This window comes from Schistocerca gregaria, chromosome X (assembly GCF_023897955.1).
Source record: "Schistocerca gregaria isolate iqSchGreg1 chromosome X, iqSchGreg1.2, whole genome shotgun sequence".
Taxonomy (NCBI): Eukaryota; Metazoa; Arthropoda; class Insecta; order Orthoptera; family Acrididae; genus Schistocerca; species Schistocerca gregaria.
In genome coordinates, this window is record NC_064931.1 from 482,631,902 (window position 1) to 482,657,040 (window position 25,139).

The 25,139-nt window shown below is 40.5% G+C and overlaps 1 protein-coding gene across 4 annotated transcripts in view; it reads right to left on the reverse strand.

Annotated features, from left to right (window-relative positions):
• LOC126298945 (uncharacterized) overlaps window positions 1-25,139 on the reverse strand; it is an 828,858-nt gene that overhangs the window by 397,722 nt on the left and 405,997 nt on the right. For all 4 annotated transcript variants that reach the window (XM_049990548.1, XM_049990546.1, XM_049990547.1 and 1 more), the window contains exon 8: window positions 17,012-17,142. In XM_049990548.1, coding sequence (XP_049846505.1) covers window positions 17,012-17,142 — 131 coding nt within the window. The remainder of the gene's footprint in view (window positions 1-17,011; window positions 17,143-25,139) is intronic.

Genomic DNA, 25,139 nt, shown 5'->3' on the forward strand with positions numbered 1-25,139 from the left:
TACGAATAAAAATTACGAGTTTTTTAAAAAGGTTTATTTAAAAACCAAAACTCTTAGCACTGAAAATGTGGCTAACTGATATTTCGGATTTTTACCCGGCTGTCAGTAACAAACAGCAACTGTTCTAATAGACCACACAAATACTGAAAAATATCGGTTATTCAGAAATAAAATACCAGTATAGGTTTTGGCCTGTCAGTTTTTTTTTCATCTCTACCTCTTCGTCCGAAGGAAATCGACAGCACCAATCTTCTACTTCTTCTTCTTCAGCGCTGCAGCCATTGGCGAGCCTTTGCTTCCTGAATTATTCCCTCCAAACTTCTCGGTTTTTTTGCAGCTCTTTTTCGCCGTCGGACTGACATGCTGTTGAGATCTATTACATCATCAATCCATCTTCCTCTAGGTCTCCCTTTCCGTCTAGCATCATGGATCATACCTTTCATCAGTCTCTGTTTCTGTTCTATTCTCCGCCAATCTCTCCAAATGTTCTAGTCATCGTATCCGTTGTCATTTGATACATTTTACTTCATATCTTCCTTGTATTAATGCTTGTATTTCGGTGCTATAGCGTACCCACCAGTCTTCTTCCACCCTTATTGAACCATAAATTTTACGTATAACTTTTTGCTCGGGGGTTCTTTGAGCGTTTTTGTTATCTTCTGTGAGCCCCGGTTCCAAACGCCCAATAATGTTGATGGATGGCAACATTCTGTTGTAGGGTAATTCCCGCCCACTTGTTGCCAAGGGTGTTTCGATCAGGGTGCAAAAGTTTCGCTGGGAAGTCCTTACGCATCCTCCATGCAGCCCCTCCCCCCCCCCCCTCCCCCCCGTTTCGACTATCTTCTTTTTGGAGGCCTGAAGAAAGACATTTGTTGCCGCCGATTTGTTTTGAATCAAGCAGTGCACGACCGCGTACAATTATCGTTCCGCAGGGAACAGCATACGTTTTTCCATGAAGGCATTGGCCGTCTTGTCTCACAGGGGGATACATGTATTAACAGTTATGGCGACTACCTTTGAAGTAATAAACAGTTTACTTACTTTTTTCCTATCTAATTTCAATTTGACTGCCCTTATATTTTCTAAGCCAGAATTAAGATTGCTTCATCATTCGTAACAATAATTAAACTCATACTGGAACGAAACAATATGTTCCGATATTCTGCAACTGCAACGAATCCGGCAGTTATCTCCTTTCTCGCACTCAAAGCAAGCACATTAAGAAGAGACAGTTTATTAGAGGAACGCTTTTTTCCTGTAATAAACCATCAGTTAATTCAATTATAAACATTGGAAGTAAGTAAACACTCGCTACATATTTTCTTAGGGAATACTGTACAGATTATGACTGAAGTGTAGTGTGATGGGGCACTATCAGTACGAAGAAGACTGCACACAAACATTTTATAGAGATGTGAAAAAATATGCCTTTACTCGAAAACATGGCTTTTAGAATCCAAAAATGGGAATATAGGGCACTGAAGATTTCCAGAAACCTGAAATTTGCAACAAATGATGTGCGCTCTTTTACTGTTACACGACCATGGAGAGAGAGAGAGAGAGAGATAGAGAGAGAGAGAGAGAGAGAGAGAGAGAGAGAGAGAGAGAGAGAGCGCTAGCTAACTTACGTTGGCACAAAGAACCCGACTATCTGCCTGCCCACACTTCATTTTGCTACAACTGATGTTGGTCATTTAAGTGCCGTAACGAAACTACTGGATAGGGGGCGAAAGCAACGAAGTGCAGCGCCGCCCCTTTATTCTTGACGGCTGACACGGTATCGCAGCACGTTACGGTTGAAGGAGCCTCGAGAAAGAGTACGCACTGACATATTGTTAGGAAAACGCCTCAGGTTACGTGGGTCGAGCGAAAGAAAGAAAAACAGACAGACAGAAACCGAGAAAGAGAAAAAAAAGTGAAAATCTTCAGCTGGAAAGTCTGTGACAAAATCATTCTTTTATGTGATTTGCTATGCTCTGAGAAAAGTTTTACACACATCTTCTGAGTAATCAAAGTATCTTCCCTTTCTGAAAATGAAACGTTTTGAATCCGAAGAGGGTCCAAATATCCATGTCAATAAGAATACCAGCAGACAATCCAACAATCACTGAAGATTCTCAGATGGCTAACCTGCTAAATCTCACAACCATATCTTTTTTTTTAATAAAGATGTCTAATCTCTTACAACAAAAGCATGGGGTTTCGCAGTGGTGCTCCAGGACTGGGGCGTTGTCACTGCTTTCTAATCAAACGAGAATCTGAAAAGGAAAAACGTCGAAGGACTAGTTGTACTGAAAATAATCTGTGACCATATAGTCATATAATAATATCACAATAATTGTAATCCATTGTCAATTGCTGACTACACAAGTCTACATATGCCGTGGTCGTCGTATTTCTGTTAGCTGAGTTGTTAAGTGAAGTGTCAAATCACTTAACCCCTGATTTAATACAATTATGACGAACATGACACCTCGGCAGCTGCGATTCTAACATACACGTCCCACGAGAGGTTTTACATGTACGTAACTTTCGTGCTTTCAAAACACTAATTTTGTGAGTAACTTAAAACGCAGAAGGCGGTGGGCCTTTAGGATACATTATACTTTTAACAGATGGATTCAGGCGATATATTAAAACTATTAATTTACACCGCCACTTATGAACTTCCCACGTGTAGGATACGGGAGACCTGACACCTGGGAAACTGCCACAAACAGCAGATGAAATACTTTTAGTCTCATATAATGCCCAATTAGAACAGACAATACGAAGAATGGACAGTGTCCTTGTAAGGTAGCATGAATGGTAGAATTCGAGATACTGTGTTGCCATGTCCCACTACTTGAACGCCACGAATAACGTCCCGGTTACCACTAACTGTAAGATGGTAATCTTGTAGCACTGGAGTGTAGCTAAATACAAGGCACAGGTCTTCGAATAACCATCAGACTGAAGATAGCAGGGAGTCACTCTATAAACAACATTACAAGAGCATATTGGCTGATACTAAATAGAAGTTTCAACAGTGTCTGCGAGGAAACGAGTCCAGTAATGCGTTTAACGATTACTTGGAAACAGCTGGCAAATTTTTTTGGACGACGTAGTGGTGCAATACTCAACAGAAAATAATGCTATACACGCGGAAACGCATTTCTGTAGCCAAGAACGACCAAACATTATAACCGTTGTGTCTTAGCAAGGTATTTTCTTTCCTCTCGTATATGGATCAGTACTGTCCTTAAAATGGGTCTCCTGTTTTGCTATTACATGTACGCTATTTTCCAGAATACGGTGCGAGAGATATTGGCTGTTCGGCGCTCCTATCGTCTCAATGTTTATACGGCACATTCGTAAGCCGTAACCGGTGTTAATCGAGTTGTACCCGGTGTCTAATTGGACCTGAGGAGGACTACAAGCAACTGTGTTTCATTGCAGATTCTCTGTTGCTGTGCAGCAGCACTTATTTGGAAGAATTTGCTGGGCACTTAATATGAGCGTTGTGGAGTAGCTACATATGTCTAGTCACAACATACGGATTTTCAAGTAATTCATGAGAACAGATAAGCAGATATATTTGTCTTCGCAGCTGAGTTTGCCAACGTCACGGTAGTTAATACCTACAAAGCTCAGTGAGCGTGCTACTCCCGCATCTTCCAAATAAGAGCTTTCATTCAACCTGTAATACTTGTTGGGGATTTAAACAGCCCTATCCGTGAGTGGCAAGATGCGGTAGAAGACGAAAATCGATCCGCTCTCAGGCATTGGATGGAAGTGAACAATCTGCACTTAATCTACAACGCTAAACACCAGGAATGTTCAGTTGTGGCAGATGGCGAAAGTATTACGCTCCTGATCTCTGCATACTGTCGTCATCAACATCCAGCAACGAAAGTATAACATAAAGGAAAATTGGCAAGTCATTCCTACGCAGCCAACATAGACCACTCATCATCCAGTGTAGTATAAACATTCCACTTGCCTCAGTCCCGCAATCTCGGTAAACTTTTAACGTGCAGATTGGGATCAGTCTGAGAAGGGAGCTGATAACATCATCCAGTGGATCTCTCCACTCCCTCCCAACTGTGAGAGATTCGTGGGTGCTGTAAAATCTACTGCCCAATAAGTTGACACATGTGGATTTCACATTTGTATGTACCTGGATGGACGCAAGAATGTGACGAATTATACACACAATATCAGCAATCAGACAGTGGCATAACATCTGAAAATCTATTGAAGTTTCTCAATTAGAACAGAAGAGGGAAATTGCAGAAGACCATAGCTGGATTGAATTTTACGCATGCCAACCGTGGAAAACACAAACCATGAAAAAACAGTTATACGCAAAGGCATCTTGTTTGAGCCTCACCCTCAGTATGCACGTGACTCTGATGTACATGAAACCACTATAGTCCTGGGCTTTCGAAAGACAAATACAGTGTTGAATTTGATAGTGTGTGTCCGGAGTTCCTTAAACCTGTAGGCCCAAGATGAAACAACGGCTTCTAGAATTGAACCAAATATCACAAACCTGAATACTACCAAAGATGTTTACGAAATTCGCAGTTTTGAAGCCAAGCAAAGAACAAACTAGTACAGCGACTATCAGCCTATATTCCTACTCTCAGCATAACACACAAATTACTGGAGAAGCAAATTCTCAATCGCATCCAAAAGGCAATTGACAGACTAATCACAGCCGATCACGGTGGCTTTAAAAAAATCGGGGTTGCTCCCATCAAGCTCATAACATTGGCCGGTTAACTCCCGATTTCCGAGAGACCTCAAAGCGGCTACATGTTTCGTCGATCTGACGGTAGCTTACGATACAGTATGGAGAGAAGAGTTGACGCTCCTGGTTTTTGACTAATTCCATATCGGTAGCTAGCAAGTTTACTCAATAACATGCTGTATGATCGAAGGTTTTCATTTTTTTTAATTGAAAAATTTGCAGATGCAGAACCCCAAACAATGGCCTACCTCAAGGATGAGTCCTGGCTCACGTACTATTTAAAATTGTACGTCCACGACATTCCAGCTAATGAAATCGAGTATGCAGATGATCTGGCATCAATGTCAGAATAGACATCAAGTACTGTGAAAGTACGCTCTCAAGCAACCTCACGAAACTCAATGTGTACTTTTGCAAACGGAGACTCCAACCAAACTCAAGTAAAACAGAAGTAACAGCGTTTGATGTCCTTAATAAGGAGGCAAGCAGGAAGTTACACATGTTATTTGACGGGGGTCGTAGTTTATCATACATAGATCCAAAAGTACCTAGGTGTCACCATCGATCGGACTCTGTCATTTAAGCAGCGCTGCACGTATTTGTTAAAGAAGCTTGAGTCGAGAGTAAATCTACCCGAAAAAATAGCCAGAAGCAGCTGAGGAGCCAATGCAGATACGCTAGGCAATGCAGCAATTTCACTTGTGTACTCAGCTGTTTGATATTGTGACCAAGCACGGGAAAACAACGCGCATACAACTAATATGTATGTACGTCTCTAGTGGACCATAACCATTACTGGCACTGTCAGATTTATTCTCACATGGTGGTTACCTGTTGTATCCAATAACGCCGTTCGGGATCCACATTTACATACATACTCCGCAAGCCACTGCACTGAGAGTACCTTGTACCAATTTTTTTTCCTGTTCCACACGCAAATACAGCGAGGGAAAACGACTGTCTACATGTTTCAGTAAGACAGCTAATCCCTCTTCGTGGTCCTTAGGTAAAATATACACTGATCGTCGTAAGAAGCGCCGTATTTAAAAGGACAAGGCGGATTTCATTGTTGGCAGGCAGAAAGATGGTACCATACATATGAAATGATTAAACTTTCAACTTTGAAGAGGCAACATTTATTGCACCACGCACTCATAAAATGTACGTGTTAGTATGGCGTCGGGCCCTCGTGGTTGTGAATACAAACGCCCAGATGTCGCGGCATAGTGTTGTACAGGTGTCGCATGTAGTCCTGTGATACTCCGACCCATGCTGCGCAGTTCTCGCCTATTGGTAGGTGGAGACGAAGTCCTGATTGCATGTTCCATGGCACCCTACACATTTTCAATCGTGGCGAGATCAGGTGATGCGGCTGGCCATGGCAGAGTCTCCATAGCTGCAAGGCATGCTCGGGATGTGGCAGCGGTATGAAGACGAGCATTGTTCTTCTCAAACAAGGCATGGATGGGCGTTCGTGAATGGCATAGCCAACGGTTGCAAGGCCACCTCTACGTACGGTGCGGCTGTCACGGACTCTTTAGGAACACTAACCGTGAACAAGCACCACATAATATCGCTCCTACACTACCACACCAGGCTGGCGGGGCTTGTGACGGGCGACGACAAACCGCTCTTCGTGGCGCTCTCCACGGCGTCTCCAGACATGGACCCTGTAATCTTCACCTACAATGCAGAAGCGGTACTCGTCAGTAAAGATGACCCGCCGCCAGTCTGCAGGACCCCATGCCCGCCATTGCTGACACCAGGCGAGCAGGGCATGACGCAGCAAGGATGCGTGTGGAAAGCATTGTAAAGGCCAACGTTCTGCAAGCCCTGTGTCATGCAACCGCCTGCCAATGGTACTAGCACTTAAGGGATGTCGCAGAAAAGGCAGGTCAGCCCGATGCATGGCCCTGTAGTTGCCGATGGACCTGTCACACGTGGTGGACAATCCGTCTGCCATTGTGGTCGTGTCGCACGTCCAAATCCTGCATGTCGCGCATGTGTGCATTCTTGTATCCATTGCCGCTAACAATGGGCAATTGTGGTGTCTGAACGACCAGCGACACCCACAATATGTCGATAGGACCACTCAATCTCATGCAGCTCCATGATGCAGCCCCTCTCAGACTCGTCTAGCTGGGCAACCCGCTGCTGTACTTGTCACCTGAGCACAGTGAAAGTGCAGGTGATGTTCTAGTGACGCTACCTGCTGTCTTACTGGCCGGCACCGCCTTTTTCGGGGGCCCTCTTTATCAACCTATGTGCACATCATCACGACTCCACTCACGCTCCTCGCTTGCGTGGCCGACCGTGCAAAAGTAATCATTAGCATAGCTGACAGTGTGCAACATGCCCACCCAGTTTGCAGTGGATCGGTCGGCTACTAGGTGCAGCTCCCTTTATGATGATCAGTGTACTTTGGCGGCACTAAAATCGTTCTGCAGTCTACTTCAAATGACAGTTCTTTAAATTTTGTCAATAATGTTTCACGAGAAGAACGTCGTCTTTCCTCCAACGATTCCAATTTGAGTTCACGACGCACCCCCGTCATACTCGCTTGTTAATAGAACCTACTGGTAACAAGTCTAGCATCACGCCTCTGAATTGTTTCAGTGTTTTCGTTTAATCCGTCGTGCAATGCCAAACACCTGTACCTCGATTTCAAATATGTTATTTCAAGGAGAATATGGCTTGAAGCTAAAGTAGAGTACGGCTTTTCAACAGGTCTATCAATGTTCCATAGCAGCATGTCGAATATCGCACAAATTCTAGAGCTGACTTAATTACTGGTGGCCGTTTCAAGAACCACGACGGCAATACGGCACCCTATAAGTCTATTTCGAATTACAGTGCGTTAACTTTACCTTTTCATCTGCACCGTGCAAGTCACTGTTCAGTACGTGTAGAAAGGTACTATATACCAGTATGTAAAGTTTACGACCTTCCTAATCCATTCTCGTATTTTGAGCAGAAGATTAGCTTGCATCTCTGATTGCAAACTTCATCGTCGTCATGGCTCAAATGGCTCTGAGCACTATGGGACTTAACTGCTGAGGTCATCAGTCCCCTAGACTTAGAACTACTAAAACCTAACTAACCTAAGGACAACACACACATCCATGCCCGAGGCAGGATTCGAACCTGCGACGTAGCGGTCGTCCGGCTCCAGACTGTAGCGCCTAGAACCGCACGGTCACTACGGCCGGTATCGTCGTCATGAAACATGCACGTGGTAGTAACTAATATTTCTCTGACTTTAAAGTGTGCTTGCGGCATTCTCATAACGATCTTTTTATGATGTATAATGTCTTGCTTGTAAGGTCAGTAATTGGCATTACCTAAATTAAACCACGGCGTATCCTGCGGCTCTCTTCTGTATCTTTTCTATCTTTCCCGGTAACATAACTTTATTACGGATCTGGACAGGTGGAAGGGCTCAAGAATAGGCTGGACGATGGTTTCGTAACACCGAGTTGAAGACGAGGCTACTACAGATGGAGCACAAGCTCAGATTGGGGGAAGGAAATCCATCGCGACCTCCTCGAAGGAACTATCCCGACATCTGTCAGAACAGTTTAAGGGAAACTACAGTAACTCGACACCAAGATAGCCAGACGAGGATTTGAACCGCCGTTCTCCAGAGTGCGAGTCTAATGTCAACCACTGCACCACCTCACTTGGTAGCTCTTTCTTGCATTAACTATCCTCTGTCATAATTCTTCGAATGACTGTCCGTCCGGCATCTGCGTTCCTGGCAATGCGTTTTGTAAGGTCATTCTCCATAATCTTTCTGGAAGAATACGCTTAGACTTTTCCGCTGTGGCCGATACCAGTAGTAGATACACACAGGTGTAGTCAGTAGATATGAAGTCTCTTCGTAGTTTACATGAATTACTTCTCGTTTCGTTGTATGACTGTCAAATGCCGGTGCCAATCTTTTAACTCAGTTACCATCTGTAGACAGACCTTCCTGCATTTTGCAACATTCCTGTGCACAACTGCGCCGTCCTTCAACAGCCTCAAAGAATTCCTTTTACTTCTGACGAAGTCATCCTACTGATGATGATTCCTACGACCTCCGAGCTCTGTTTTCCATGGGGTCTTCAATCCACTGGCGACAATACAGAACTGCATCGCAAGCTTTCTGGGAGTGAAGAAACACAGCGTCAACTTGGGCTCCATTACGTGACTATTGAGGAAATGAGCGAGGGATGTTTCAGAGATAGGCGCAGTAATCGATAACTGTACCCCTTTCCTTTCTAATACAGATGAACAAATGAAGCTGTTGTCAACGAAAAGGCTGGCTTGGACGTACTAGGCTACTGTTTTCCTACGACCTCCGATCTGACTCATCCGGCTAGTTACAGCGGGACCGATAGTTTGACGTGGAATCTGAACGACGATGCAGCTTAGCGTTTTTCCCCATTAACGAAGCATTGTCGGAGTTTTACGAGTCCAAAAAAACAATTTCCTAGGACCAGCTGGGGAACGCAGAGCGCACCTTTAGATTTGTAGTGCGGTATTTACCCACCGAGTCAAACACTAATATGAAATCCCCTTAACTCAGAACGCCATTGGTACGCTTTCACTGAACTGCACCGAGCTCGGCGACCGACGCAGGTGGTGCCACAGGCGGCTAGCAACCAGAAGGACGAACAATTAGCAGGGCGCTCATAATCTGCTTAGCGGGCTTGTTTGCGCGCGCATTCCTACAGCTTCCTGTGCACCGCATCTGCCCGCCCATCGCTCGTCACCAGCGCCTCCCATCGCGCCGTGGGGCTCAGCCATCACTCAAATAAACAAACAGCGCGAGCCGTCCATGCTAGCCAGCCGCCGCCGGCGCTGCTTTATCGCGGCCCACAATCTCGTTGCCAATGCCACTGACATTTCGCAAGTAATAAAACTTCTCCGGGAAGTCACGCAGCAACCAGGTGTTGTAACACGCAGCTGTATTAATAGGCCGGTGCAGGAGACAGGACGTAAAAGGAACTGCTCCTCCCGTCGGCTCAGAGCACGTGGCCAGCGTTCACTTTCTCGGACAGTCCACAGCAGACACGAAAAAGAAGAGCGCGAGATGATACATGCGCCAGCTTTCACTTTCTTTATTTACGTCGTTATTTTAATAATTGCCGCGAGTCGTCTCTTTTTTTGTACTGGCCTTAAATCTCATTAAAATGAATGAGGCACATGATCGTACAATCACGATTATAACAAAAATGTGCGTTTCACTGCCACAAATTCCCTTTCACCTAGCTATGGGCATATCGTAGCAAGGTTGCTCTGGTTCACTGCATCCAGGTGTTGTGTCCAGCTGGGCATGCTGTTGAGCTGTCAACACAACTCCAGCTGCTTAACAGCAGCAACGAAAGTGATCCATCTCTACTATTTTCTAAAGCAGAGCGCCACAAATGTTGCAGTTCGTGTGATGGCATGAATATGAACATGAAGATTTGTGAGAGCAACATGTGTTGCACCACAGGAGATCATGGCAGGGAAATATTTTGTTTTTATGAATATTCACTTTAAAAATACATTTTTGTCTGGCGAACTAGCCACAGTGTAGCAAAGCTGACCTATGGATTTTTCAGTATGAATTTCTTTTTCAGGTATGTGGAAGAAAATTAATATCCCAAAAATCTTTGTGACTGGGCACTGTACTGTTTTGTTCCTCTCCAATCATATCAAATATTCTCACTACGTTTATACAGTGCACACACCAACTGCTTATCATCAGAATTATTTGTGAATTGATTTCCATAGCAATCCAGCTATAAATAGATAAATGTTACTTATTAATTCTTTGTTGTGGTTTTCATGAGACTTAGTAAGGACTTGGAAATGTTTTAATTGAAACTTACCTTACACTGTTGCAGACTTCTGAAATTATTTTTCATCTTCCTCAAAATAGAAAGCATGTGTAATAAATACAACACATATACAAAGAAGACTAGTCAAGAACATGGGAGTTATATGCTGAACTCCTCAGTCTCAAAAATGTTAAAACATAAGAATTTAGTGCATGTAATGTGAATGAACCACTGAAATGCTGTCCATGTTCCTGAACTTGCTGCATTTGTGTTCTAATGCTCAAAACGATAAAGGAAGGTAAGCCAAGCCCCAAAAAATTTACCAAAATTAAAAATGCCTCGAAATGTGGTAATCTAGAATATTTACTGCCACACACACTTGAGAACTACCATATTTTCTGAAAACATAATTCTGATAAAGAGCTTCAATTGAAATCTCAATTACAACAATTATGATCATACAGATTTCAATGGAACTACCCTAATAAAAGTTGAATACTGTAATGAGCTTGTAAGTGTGGCTGATGTAGTCTCCCTGGCATCCTTCTTACTAATGCCACTGTTATAGAGGGTTGATCACAGCTTGACACCTATCATCTTGTGCAGTCTATTTTCACTTAACTCCTCTTTAATTTTGCAAAGAAAGAGTTATCAGAATACAACCTCCCATACAGTGAGGCTGTCCATGAACCGCATACCCTCAACTTCACACGAACACTATGTTATGGTGTCATTTATATCCAACAGTTCTGTCTTTCTTCACTTGTCCTTCTTCCCTGACTGGATCCCATGTCATAATAATGCCGTGGGCAGTGATTTTTACCTCCAAGGTTAAGTGCAACTTTCATACATCTCAGAAACCTGACTAGTTGTTTCCCATATGTCAACGCTGTTTGAGAATATTTGTAAGAATGATTTGTATAATACCACATTAATGCCACTTCCTAAAACTCCCACACAGTTTAATGCAAAGATAATCATTATTCATTGTACTCAACATGTGACTCAGGACAACTGCTTGTCACAATGTGCTGTACTGCTTATTATGAGCACTTATGTCTTTCAGCATTCTATAGTTAGTACTACACACACACACACACACACACACACACACACACACACACACAAAGAATTTGTACCTTTTTGAATGGCTAAGTACACCTGCAATTCAGTTTAGAATGCCCCATGTACATCTGTAAATTTCAAGTCATTGTAGAGTAGTAACTTCAACTCTTGTCTTATCATTTTAATATCAAATATTACTCTCCTTCTTCTTCTTCTTTTCCACTAAGTAACATGCTCAATATTAAATTTTTGCCTATGACTACATCCAGCTGTCAAACTCTGCAGGAAACTCAAAAGTTTTCAAGATATGACTACATAATTGCAAAGTTTCTTTTTCTTTCCACTTACACTTCATAAGAGGTAACCCTATCTTTGAAAGTCATGAGGTAATGACTAATATGATCTCCAAAATTGCTAAATGTATCTTCAGTGCTACTGGCAATATGTTGTTTCCATGAGAAATGCTCCAAGCTACTGGGAGCAATATGTTTTCAGGTTGGTTATTATCTCAGAGTACATGTGGCAAGAGCAAACCATCAATGCTTATTTTCCTGTGAGCAACAGACCAGGTGTTGAGGACTAGTATACAGTTCTGACTGTGCAGAAAACATCAGCTAGTAAATTATGTGATGTGTTTGTGGGAAGACTGTTCGAGCACAGAAAAAACAGCCAACACACTGATTTTTGTACATATTAAGGTACCACACATAAAAATATGTGCATTTATAACCATTAAAACAATGTATATGAATGACAAGTTGTCCAGAACAACATCCTGCATTATGTGAGTCTCAAATCTAATTACACAATGGTCAAGAAATTTTCTTTAATCTACGTTTGGTGTAGCACTCAAATGGAAGATGATATATATTCACGAAATACAGATACAGCCTCATGACCTTGTGTGTTTCACAGGATATTGTTATGGAGGGACTTTTTGTTCAAAATGCATTTTTATATTGTTCAAAAAGTATGGTAGTTTAGGTTTGACTGTGGACATACACATCTTGAAAACTAAATGTATGAGGGTAATCCCAAAAGTAAGGTCTCCTTTATATATATATATATATATATATATATATATATATCTGTTTATTTCTACAATGGTTTACATCAGTTTACAGCTAAACATTTAGCTATTTTTCAACATAATCGCCATTTCTGTTGATGCATTTTTGGAGATGCTGTGGCAGTTTTTGTATGCCCATGTTAATCCAGCTCACCACTGTGCTGTTCAGGAAGTTACAGACCTCTTCTTTCACCTCGTCGTCGGAGCTGAATCGCTTTCCGGCCAAATGTTCTTTTAACTTAGGGAACAGGTGATAGTCACTGAGTGTGAAGTCAGGACTGTAGGGTGGGTGGTTGATTAAGTTCCACTGATACTGTTGCAGGAGAGCAACGGTTTGCCGAGCGATGTGTGAGACAGCATTGTCTTGGAGAATGTGTACACCCTTGCTCAACAATCCTCTTCTTCAGTTCTGAATTGCTCATTTGAGTTTTTTCAGTGTCTCTCCGTACCTGTCAGCATTAATTGTGGTCCCAGTGGGCATTAAGTCAACCAATGATTGACGGTCTCCAATTCCTTTGTTCGTCATGAATTTCGATCCAACCAGCTGCTAACTCTCTACACCACTTATGAACATATTTGACATCCATGCATGACCCACCACACACTTCCGTCAATTAGCAATGGATTTCAATCGGCACAGTGACCTTTGCGCTCAAAAACCGAATAACTGCACACAATTCACACTTGGTGGTAACATCCAACGGGAGCTGCAATCTCAATGGCCTCAGCGCAGCGTTCGCATGTTTACACACAGCGTGTGAAGCACTCTTCATAACAGTGTGACCAACTGCCACACAAATAGAGTTCCGTACTTTTAAAAATTGTAGACCTTACTTTTTGGATTACCCTCGTACTCTATGTGTACAGAGCATGAAAGCAGTATTCTGGCAAAAATATATAAAGGTAGGTGTACTTGCGCCAAAATTTAAAACAATTGTGTATAATTTTCACTTCATCTCTCTCTTTGACCTAGTTCACTGATAGTGGACTACTGATCACTAGCTCCTTCCATGTACAGTACAGAAGAACATTTAACATCACAAAAGTTTTGTCATTATCCAGCAACAAGTGTAGAAACTGAATACAGTTGACAATAATACATTACTAAAAGTGTAAGTATCATTTGTGCACATCATCATCATCCCATTATTATTATTAATCATCATATGGCAATTACAAATCACTTCAGAAATACAATAAAATAGGTACACAATTTACAATTTTAGACATATTATTTATTACATTAGATGAAGTGTCCAAGAACTACAGCTGGTATCCAGGGTCCAAATTTTGAGGACACTCATCGACAAAATGTCTGACAGTCTTTTTTGGGAAGCCACAGGTGCACTCTGCACTGATAGTCTTTCCACATCTGTACAGAAGGTCACCGCATCTGACTCGGTTAGTTCAGATATTCTGAGTGTACTTCATGTCCTCCAGGGCTGATGAAGTTCCCATGGTTTGTTGTTTGTTTCAAGAAAGCTATGGAACTCTGGTGGAGTATTTTATGGCATTCTTCCATCCGAGTATCATAGAGATTGAAGTTACAGCCTACCAGGTACCTAGCAGTTCTGAGAGTGGGACATCTGGTGCAGGTAAGTCCTCATTAATTGGCAGCTGCTGGTTGTTGCACATTTTCTTATATTCCTTCAGAAGGATATTCTTTCTTTCCAGGTTAGGTGATTGAATGTGGGTCACAGCAGGTAGCCAGAATACTGGAGTGGACACGATTGTGTCAGTAACAATCTGCATTGTTTGATTTAGTTTCATATCTATCAGTCTCATGTGGCTGCTGTTTATCCAGACCGGGCTGTAATATTCTGCTGCTGAGTAGACAGGGCCAGGAGCACATGATCATAAGGTCAAAGCTGCAGGACCCCATGTTGTATCAAATAATTTTTGACATTTCTCAATATCAATTTAGCTCTGTCTTTGTTAGATGCTGTTTACATGACAGCTTTCTGCCAAGTAAAACTCCAAGGTACTATAGATTAATTATGGGCCAGGCAATTGCCCTCGAAAAGTATGTCTAGTTCAAGGTTGGCTAGGGTGTTGCTCAGATGGAAGCAAGTGGATTTAGTTTTATTAGGGTTTAGCTGAGGTCCCCCATTTACAAAAATATTGTCCCATTACACTTTGGTCTTTTGTTAATATATCTTCAGTGAGGCACAACCGAACTTCCTGGACTGAGTGGCTAGCGTATCTTCAATATACGCTGAAGAGCCAAAGAAACTAGTGCACCTGCCTTAATATCGCGTAGGGCACCCGCGAGCACGCAGAAATTCTGCAACATGACATGGCATGGACTCAACCAACGTCTGAAGTAGTGCTGGAGGAAATTGACACCATGAATCCTGCAGGGCTGTCCATAAATCTGTAGGAGTATGAAGGGGTGGAGATCTCTTCTGAACAGCACTTTGCAAGGCATTCCAGATATGCTCAATAATGTTCATGTCTGGAGAGCTTGATAGCCAGCGGAAGTGTTTAAACTCAGAAGGGTGCTCCTGGAGCCACTCTGTAGCAATTCTGGACGTGTGGGGTATTACGCTGTCTTTCTGGAATTGCCTAAGTCCATCAGAATGCAAAATGGACATGAATGGGTGCAGGTGATCAGACACGATGCTTATGTATGTGTCACCTGTCACAGTCATATCTTGACATATTAGGGGTCCCGTATCACTCCAACTGCACACACTCCATACCATTACAGAACATCGATCAGCTTGAACAGTCCCCTGGTGGCACGCAGGGTCCATGGATTCATCAGGTTGTCTCCATACCTGTACATGTCCATCCGCTCAATACAATTTGAAACTAGACTCATCCGAACAGGCAACATATTTCCAGTCATTAACAGCTTGTCAGTGATGATGGGTGCAGGTGAGGCATAAAGCTGTGTGTTGTGCAATCATCAAGGTACATGACTGTCCCTTAGGCTCCAACAGCCCATGTCGATGGAGTTTCGTTGGATGATTCACGTAATGACACTTGTTGATGGCCCACCATTGAAATATGCAGCAATTTGTGAAAAGGTTGCACTTCTGTCACAATGAACAACTCTCTTTAGTTGTCGTTGGTCCCATTCTTGCAGGATCTTTTTTCAGCTGCAGCGATGTCAGAGATTTGATGTTTTATCAGATTCCTGATATTCATGGTACACTTGTGGAATGGTCATACAGGATAATCCCCACTTCATCGTTACCTCGGAGATGCTGTGTCCCATCACTCATGCGCCGACTGTAACACCCCATTCAAACTCACTCAGATCTTGATAACCTGCCATTGTAGCAGCAGTAACCGATCTAACAACTACGCCAAACACTTGTTGTCTTATTAAGGTGTTGCTGACCACAGCACCACATTCTGCCTATTTACCTATCCCTGTAATTGAATATGCATGCCTACACAAGTTTCTTTGGTGCTTCAGTGTAAAAGCTAAATAGTAGCAGCACTATATTTGAGCCTAGATGTAGGCCATTGTTTAGGGTCTTCTGGTAACTAACGGTATTGCCTGTAATTACTTTAAACACTCTGTCAATCAACACATTGTTCAGAAGTTGTGCTATTCTTCTGCAGGGTATTACATAGAACAACTGATGGACAACACCATGCCTCCACACAGCATCACAAGCTGCAGACAAATCAATAAATACAGCAGAAGTCTTTAGTTGTTCCTCGAATCCAGTTTCTATGCAGGTTGTCAGTCGATGTACTTTATCCATACAACTACAGTTTGATCAGAATCCAGCATGTTTAACAGGGATCTTTTGAAGTATCTCAATAAGTATTCTCTTATACAGTAGCCTCTGAAGTAATTTGTAAATTATGCTCTGAAGGGCAATAGGATACCATTGCATTTACCTGATTTTAAGATAGCGATGATCTTTGCCTGTTTCGTAAGTCATGGAATGGATCCTGTTTCTAAATGTTGGAGAAAAGCTGGATTCCTTATGTTTTAGCATGTTTGCTATCATGCAGAAAAAATTCCAGGTGTATACCATAAAAACCTGGAGCTTTATGTGATTTAATGCCTTGAAAAGCCATGACATATTTGTGCCCCTTTAATGCACACTATTCCACTGCAAATTACCTTTACGTTTATGTAGACATACAGGACTCTCTGGAAGTTTAACTGCTAGGCAATATGTCAGTTTCTTTGACATTATCCTCACATTAAAAGGAGGCACTGAAGTGATTTCTTTCTAATTATTTTACTTTAAAAACAGTTCGGCATTCACACAGTTCTGTATCCACATTTATCTGAACATTCTATCAGGCTTATGCAAAATAAAAAATTATTTCAGAGACATACATCCAAAACACAGCACTTACCGACAGCTGGCGTGCCTTCTCTTCAATTTCTGGATGGGACCACCTTTGTACAACTCTGAAGTCAAGCGGTTCCAAATGACCTTCCATTTCTCGAACCCACTTGCGCAAGCACTTTACCTCATGTTCCACACCTGAATGAAGAAAGTGAAAGTATTTATTTTTCTGTTGAACAACTAAGTAGTCAATCGTTAATATGACTGTCACATAATTTTATTTGCCTGCTTAGCATTTAAAACAAGTAAGGAGAAGGGGGACAGAGAGAAAGAAAATATAAAATAATACTCAGCAATTATTTAACAATGCAAAGCAGAATGGATTGCTGCTCACCACATAGAGGTGGTATTGAGTGTTAGACAAGCACATTGAAAGAAGACTGCTTGACATCATCAGCTACCTTCATCAGATATAGACTAAACACACTAGACTGATAGCATCAAACAGTCTTCCTTCAAGGGGCCTCTCTGCCACTCAATGCCTGCTCTATGTGGTGAGCAGCAGTTTATCCTGTTCCATACTGTTGTATTCCATCCTGGATTTTCCTGTCTGATTTTGCTCAGAAATTAATCAGCTTGGTATCACATAATCTTGTATTAACGAAATCCTATTTTATAATACAAGTATCTCAGCATTTTGTAATATTCTTTCCTATGACAGTTTTTCAGTATAAAATAATAGCTTTCATTAGTCTAGTTGTTCCAAGTTGCCCACATCCATAATCTCTTCAGTCATGATAAAAGTGTGAAGCCGTTAAGAAATAAACATTGGAACATTGTCCAATGGCTGACACTGGATGTAAAACAGACCAGTGTACCAATAACAAACAGATGAATTTCAAATCCTATCTAACAGTAATTATAAACTCAGAAAACAAGTTTCCAATATTTCTGAAACATTAGCCTCAGTATTAAGATTGATAATTTGCTTTCTCAGACCAAATTTTAGCTTGGCAGTCATAAATAAAAAATTTGAATGAGCATAACAATCACATGCACATGCAAAGACCCATAACTATATAAAGTTCACAGGCCAATTCAGTTGCCACAACAAAGTGACAATTGAAGTTACTGTGACTAAGGCAATTTTAGCATTTTCAATATGGGCAAGAAGATATATAACTAAGACTGAAAAGCATGTAAACATTTTTCATCACAACACAAGTTCCCCCAGAATTAAGAGAATTAAGGAAATCCTTTTTTTCTGTTTTTACAGTGTAAACATTAAAACATGTCAAGGAAAAAGTAAATACAATCAACACTAAAGTGCAGATAGTTTTTGGGCAAACAGGTAATGTTAGTGTACAAGATATTTAGCAAACAAAATTACCAATATCGTCAGGTCCCCCCCTACATACATCATTCACTCAAAATGCATCTGCCGGCTTTGACTCCTTACTCTACACACTATCAACCCATAATGTCCAGCATTCCATCATTAGGTGACAATTATATGTCCGTATTCCCAAAGATTATACACAAATACCCAAGAAAATTGTAAACCCTTTTAATTCATACAACTTTAATTGTGTGTGTTTATCAGTACTTGTCTAAATTGTCAAAAATAGCCACCAGATTGGACATCAGCCCTGCCATTATTGTGTTTATGAATTAAACTATTTATTCAGTACAGTCAGTATCATCTGTATGAGTAGTAGGACATACTCATAATTGATATAAGTGTAGAGACCCCAACATAATCGACTCTGCATTCCTATTTCATTTCTGCAAGCCACCTTAGGGTGTGTCATGGGGAGTATTTTAGATATCACTACATTTCCCCCTTTGTACTTCCTACATTCAGGTAGTGCATGCAGGAAATTGCTGTTAATAAGCCTCGTGATTTGACAATATCCCAGAAGTCAGAAATACAGCATCAGTCTGGGTCCTGACACCTCAGCGTGAGTTGTATACCAAAACATCACAGTCTGTAGAATTCACATTGATTCCTACAAAGGAAGTTTTTGTTCTCGAAAGAGGTCATAATATGAGAGCCTAAAATGTTCCATAATTCTACAATAGTTTGATGCCAACAATATAAACTGAAAATTATACGCATCTGCCAATGCCCTTCTTGATAATGTGAGTGACCTGTGCTTTTTTTCAAATCAACTGGAAAGCTTTGTGGTTCACAAATTGAGTAAGTTCCTTCACATAAACTATACTGAACTGAATGTGTACCCCACTCGGTACAATTGCCTTCGCTCAATTGAGTTATGTTAATTTATTTTCTACTCCATGATTATTTACCGCTGCATCTGCCATTTCACATTTGTGTGCAGATTGGAAGAGAAACCTTAAAGAAGGCTGAACAGTGTTATCATTGAGGGCTTAAGTTTACACTCATTTCAGCTTCACCCAGCTTTTGTTTTGTTAACAAGGTGTCCCTTACACTTGTGATGAAGCTCTTTTTTTTCCAAGATGGCTACTGAATCACAGCAGGTCTTTCCCATCCACAAACTCCTTTTTGTGAACAATCTTGTCAACAGCATATTGTACAATATTAAGAGAATTTTATTGATTTATACACCACACTTCCATCCACAGATATAAAAGATTGGTGCTGACCGCACTAGTAATATGCAATCTGCTTCCTATCACATACGCAGAGCAGAAATATTTTCTTTCCTTTCTTAATCATTTTAACATATGTTGTAATTGATCCTTTGATAGACCATGGGGAAAACCATTTCGGGATCCCTTTTGCAATGAAGAAACTGGATGATATTATTGAGTCAGTGTTGAAAGTAAAGCTGCAGGACTTGATGACTTGCATCCTGAGCAATTGAAAATGTCTGGAGTCTTAAACCGAGAAAGATTAATACCTATGATGAACAAATACATTCTTAAAATGCAAATCCATAAGATCTGGAGGAGAGTGAAATTACTGCAATGCCAAGGCCTGGATAGGACACAACAGATCAAAAAAGCTTCAGGCACACCTCCTTATTATGTCAACTTTACAAAGTATTAGACTGTTTCTTAATGCACGTTGATATATGCAGATCGAGTGATTATTACAGAACAAGGACGCTTCCATCCCAGCAAGTCATGCTAAGGTCAAATCCGAAACCTCATGCACCATTTCTATGAATGAAAGCGGATCACAGGCGAGGCTTAACACTGATCTAACAGCAGCATACAATATAATTGATCACAAGAAACTGATAACCAAAGTATACAGTCAGTCATAATTGACAACAAAAGTAAACAACACAATGAAGGACTACAGAATGGCACAATTTATCCAGTGCTTATTATAAAATAGGCAATTCTTTGTTACCCTGCCAACAAAAAGGAGTTTATAGTGGATGCAGAAAAAATGGCCTTCTGTAAGGAAGTGTTCTCAACCCATTGCTGTTTAACATATATGCCAATGACCAGCCAATCGAACTGGACACTCATTCCTTTATCTATGCAGATGATATAGCCATCACCATTCAGGACACAACTTTTGAAGGGGGGCAGAAAAGAAACTAATTGCAGCACACAGGAACTTAGCTATTTATTACAATTATAATCATCTGAAGGCCAACACTAGAAAAAAAAAAATTGAACACAAGATCCGGCTTTCCATTTGCACACCACAAAGTCAAAGAGAGAATTTAATTTAACATAGAATGGATATCGCCTCTCACACTGCACTAATTTGAAATATCTGGGAGTCAAATTAGTCACTTGCAGATGGGGAGCACAATAGACAGTTCCTCATGACTGTCTGCTTTGTCTTCATGCTTTTCTGCTGTAAAATATGCAGTCTCCATCAGGCAAAGCTCTGCTTATGCAAAATAAGTAGATGATGTCCTGAATGAGAAAGGACATATCATTACAGGATGTTTTTGCCCTATCCCTGTAAATTAGACCTATCAGGTTATAGATACAGCTTCCCCAAAAGTAAGGACAAGAACACCTGCAGATGCTGAAAAACAAAAGCAAAACACATATGCCACACACCCTATGTTTGGCCATAATAGCACAGCCAGTGAAACTGAAATCAAGAAATAGCTTTTTATAATAAACAAAAGTAAGTCTGTTATCATCTACTACACAATTCTGTCAAGAATTATATACAGTAGAATGAAAAGGAAAACTGAGAATCCATTAGATGACAATCAGTTTGGCTTTAGGAAAGGTAAATGCACCAGAGAGGCAGGTCTGTCACTGTAGCTGATAAAGGAAGCAAGACTGAATACAATTTGAGACATGGTCATTGGACTTGTTGGCCTGCAAAAGGCATTTGGCAATTTAAAATGGTGCAAGATGTTTGAAATTCTGAGAGACATTGTGGTAAGCTTTAGGGAAAAACATGTACTATACAATACGTACAAGAACCAAGAGAGAACAATAAGAGCGGAAGACCAAGAATGAAGTTCTCAGATTAACTGATATCATATCGACAGTTGTTCATGTAACTGATCTACTTTCTCCAAATATGGTATAAAATTTGTTAAGAATCCTACAGAGGGTTCTCTTGAACTAAAAATTCCCCATGCTCACCACATATGTCCTCTGCTATCCTAGTAGTCACTTCCTCTTCATATTGCATGGCTAACCTATTGAGGGGAGCCCTAAAATTCCTCACTCAACAGTGGAGGTTAAGAAATATGCATCTTAGATTCCTGCAAAATCTTCTGAGCTGAAGGTTAAAGGCCACCTCTTAGCTCCTAACCAGATATCCCGATTGTTTCTGAACAGTTACTCCCCACATGGTTAACACTAATTCAGGCAGCCATCTATAAACAACAGTCGTGTGGTCTGCTCTGACACTGATGGTGTAATGAAACTATCAGACACAACAAACAGTGTTACAACTTGACATCTCATCACACTTGTTAAGGCTGTGACAATGACAGTATGTCCAACAGTCAATGCAACAACAGCACTCCATAACCAGTCCCTGAAATCTGTACTTATTAGTCATTTGGAATTTCAGGCACTTTATTCAAATGGAAATAATGGTACTTAGCCTGTTAGCACAACTCTTGGATGTACATTGTAGTTAGATATTCTGCTGTTTTGTCACAACTGCACTTTGTATCACCCTGACGAGCTGGGCATTTGGACTTTACATATTTCACAGCAACAACTGTTGCACTACTGTGATAGCAACATATTTAACTTTTCTGTCAGTAGCTTTATTTTTTGTGGGCTATTATTCTTTGTTATTCTCTCTAATATATGAAAAACATTGCACTAAATGACTCCTATAATCTGCTATACTGTGGTCAACTGATGGTAAATTCTTTTTATTCTGTTTGTATTGGTCCACAATTAAATCGGTCTCAAATAACAGACACACTCAATTGTGCAGTGTTATCACTTAAACTGCAGTTTTAAACTACATATGTGTCATGATTAAAGTCCTTCACTCTAGCAAGATACATTGAGTGGACATGGTATGCAGTGCCCTTGCCTGATCGTTGCTTTGCATGGATACAATGGCACATGCATTTGTTTATTGTGTCAAGCTACTATTGCACTTGTGAAAAAGACATACATAGAGACACATTTCAAAACTGTGCATCTGCGTGTGAATGCTGACTTTCCTTTATACTGTGAACTGAGAAAAGAAAATCAAGAAACTTAACTGATTTTTAAATTTTAGCAAAATCTGTTCACAAAGAAAGCCAGTAGATGAAAGTTTGTTGTCACTCTTGCTGCTTATAGTGTTTCAAATGTGTTGGCAAAAACGATAGTGAATGGTAAAAAAAAAAAAAAAAAAAAAGAATTTCGAGAATCTGCTGTTGAGTTTTTTCAGCATTTTAAAACCAAGTCCGGAATAGTGGCTGCCATCATATCCCTCCAACTTTCATAAAGAACTGTCACAAGAAGAGATGAAACAACATCTAATGTTGCTATTTCTCAATTGAAAACAGACTTGGATTAGTGATGTTATTTTTCAATGCAGTTAGCCAAGTCCAATGAAGCAACAAGCACTGTTGAGTTGCCAGTTTTTGTGAAGGTGATTTTAATAACTTTACTGTCAAGGAAGAAGACCATATAAGATGAGCATATGATATATTTTGCTATGATGCAACTCATCCTGTCTGATAAAATGCCTATCCGCAAGTTTTTAAGCATTACCACAGATGGAATTCCAGCTTATGAGGTTCTAAAAAACATTTTTCTTCCTCAGTGCCAGAAAGGTGCAAGTTTTCCACAGTTCTTAATTTATCACTGAATTTTACACAAGCAATCTCTGTGTGGAAAGTTTTAAAATTTGAATGAAACTATGAACACTGTTGTCAAGATATTCAACAAAACTAGGTCTCACTCTCTTGAAATAAGAATTTTCAAAGATTGGGCAGGTGAACTGGAACTGTAATATGGAGATTTACTTCTCCATACTGAAGAGTGTTGGCTCAGTAAGGGAAAAGCTCTTCAACATATTCACAATCTCTTCCCAGCTACCACACTGTTTTTGCATGGACAAGATGAGAACAGTCTGTTAGCTTATATTGAAGATCCTCAATGGCTTATGAATTTTACTGTCTTAACTAACCTAGCAAAAAAACTCCATCAGCTGAATTTTAAATTTGAAGGAAATGACAAAGATATAGCTTATATGACATCTTACATAAATTCTTTTAATGATAAATTGTGTTTATGAGAGTGCTGCATTAAAAGACATGAGTCAACACACTTTCCATCTCTGAAGACACAAACAGAAGGAAGTGAGATACCTAATGATAGTGAAAACAGTAACTATGATCACCAATTTCAGGGATGATTTCAGTGACTGGTTTCCAGATTTCAAAGAGATTTCGGTGGTAGCACAATTTGTATCATTCCCTTGGGCTGAATATACATTTTTCCATCAGAAATGTTTCTGGCAGATAGGGCAGCTGTTGAACTTTAAGTAACATCTTTAAAAAATGATTTGTATCTGTTGCAGTTCCTCAGGATAAATATCCTGTATTAGGTGGTGCTGCACTTAGGATAAAGTTATTCTATCCTTCCGGTTACCTTTGTGAATCATCATATTCAAATACAAATTTTATTAAAAATAAGCACTGAACAAGGTTGGCTAATGAACACCTCGACTCCTGTGTTTGACAAAGTGAAACAAGTTATAAACTAAATATCAATGACACTTAACAGTATAGCTACTCAAGTTTCACATCAAACATACGACAATTCTTGTGTAAAGAATGTAATAATATATTTGTCAAACACCATGAAATAAAAATTTTACATTTTCACAAATAGTGAAGATGTAAAACTTTTATAGTTAAATAGTTGTTTTGTACTATCCAAAAACTGAAAAAGTAGCAATTAATGTATCTCTGAAAGAAGTAGATCACTTTGATACATTGGTATGGAATAGTGGATCACAATAGCTTCATAGTTGTCTTCTTTCCACACACAATAACATGAACATACTATTTTGTCTCACAATGGATGGATCAAAAGATTTTTGACAAGTATGTGTGTTTCAGTTCTGGTCATCCTATGTAATCAGTCAAGATGCTAAAACAATATCTGCCACTGGAGTTGACGAATGAGATGTTTCATTTACTTTCATGTGCTGTAGTATTCTGTGAGAAAATCATAATCCCTTTATGGACCATTACAGTACAACCCAACAGTCCACTTCACACGAGACTCCAGATGGGCTACATGAAACTTTAAATGTAACTATTTCAGATGAGTGCAAATCTTGGCTCAAAATTTTCAGTTTAAAGACCAAAATATTGTAGCCTGTCAGTTTGCTTACACACACACACACACACACACACACACACACACACACACACACAGAGAGAGAGAGAGAGAGAGAGAGAGAGAGAGAGAGAGAGAGAGAGAGAGAGAGAGAGAGAGATATGACAATGATGTAACTTTGTACACGTACACACCATCATAGAGATACAATTATATGTGACATGTAGAACAGCCACCAAAGTGCTGTAATGTTGTACATGTTCAGTGTTGTCACCAGGCCTGGTATGGTATATGAGGGCATGAACACTGTCAGATTGTAGGTCTCCATTTTGCCAGCTGGTCAAATAATGCCGCATTAAGATTTGTTGTGCATTTGGAGGTGATATTGACTAGATGTGGATTGCGTGGAAACCTGACCACCATATGGGAGGATTGCAGTATCGTGCACCAAGCACTTTGTAGTCCCATAATAT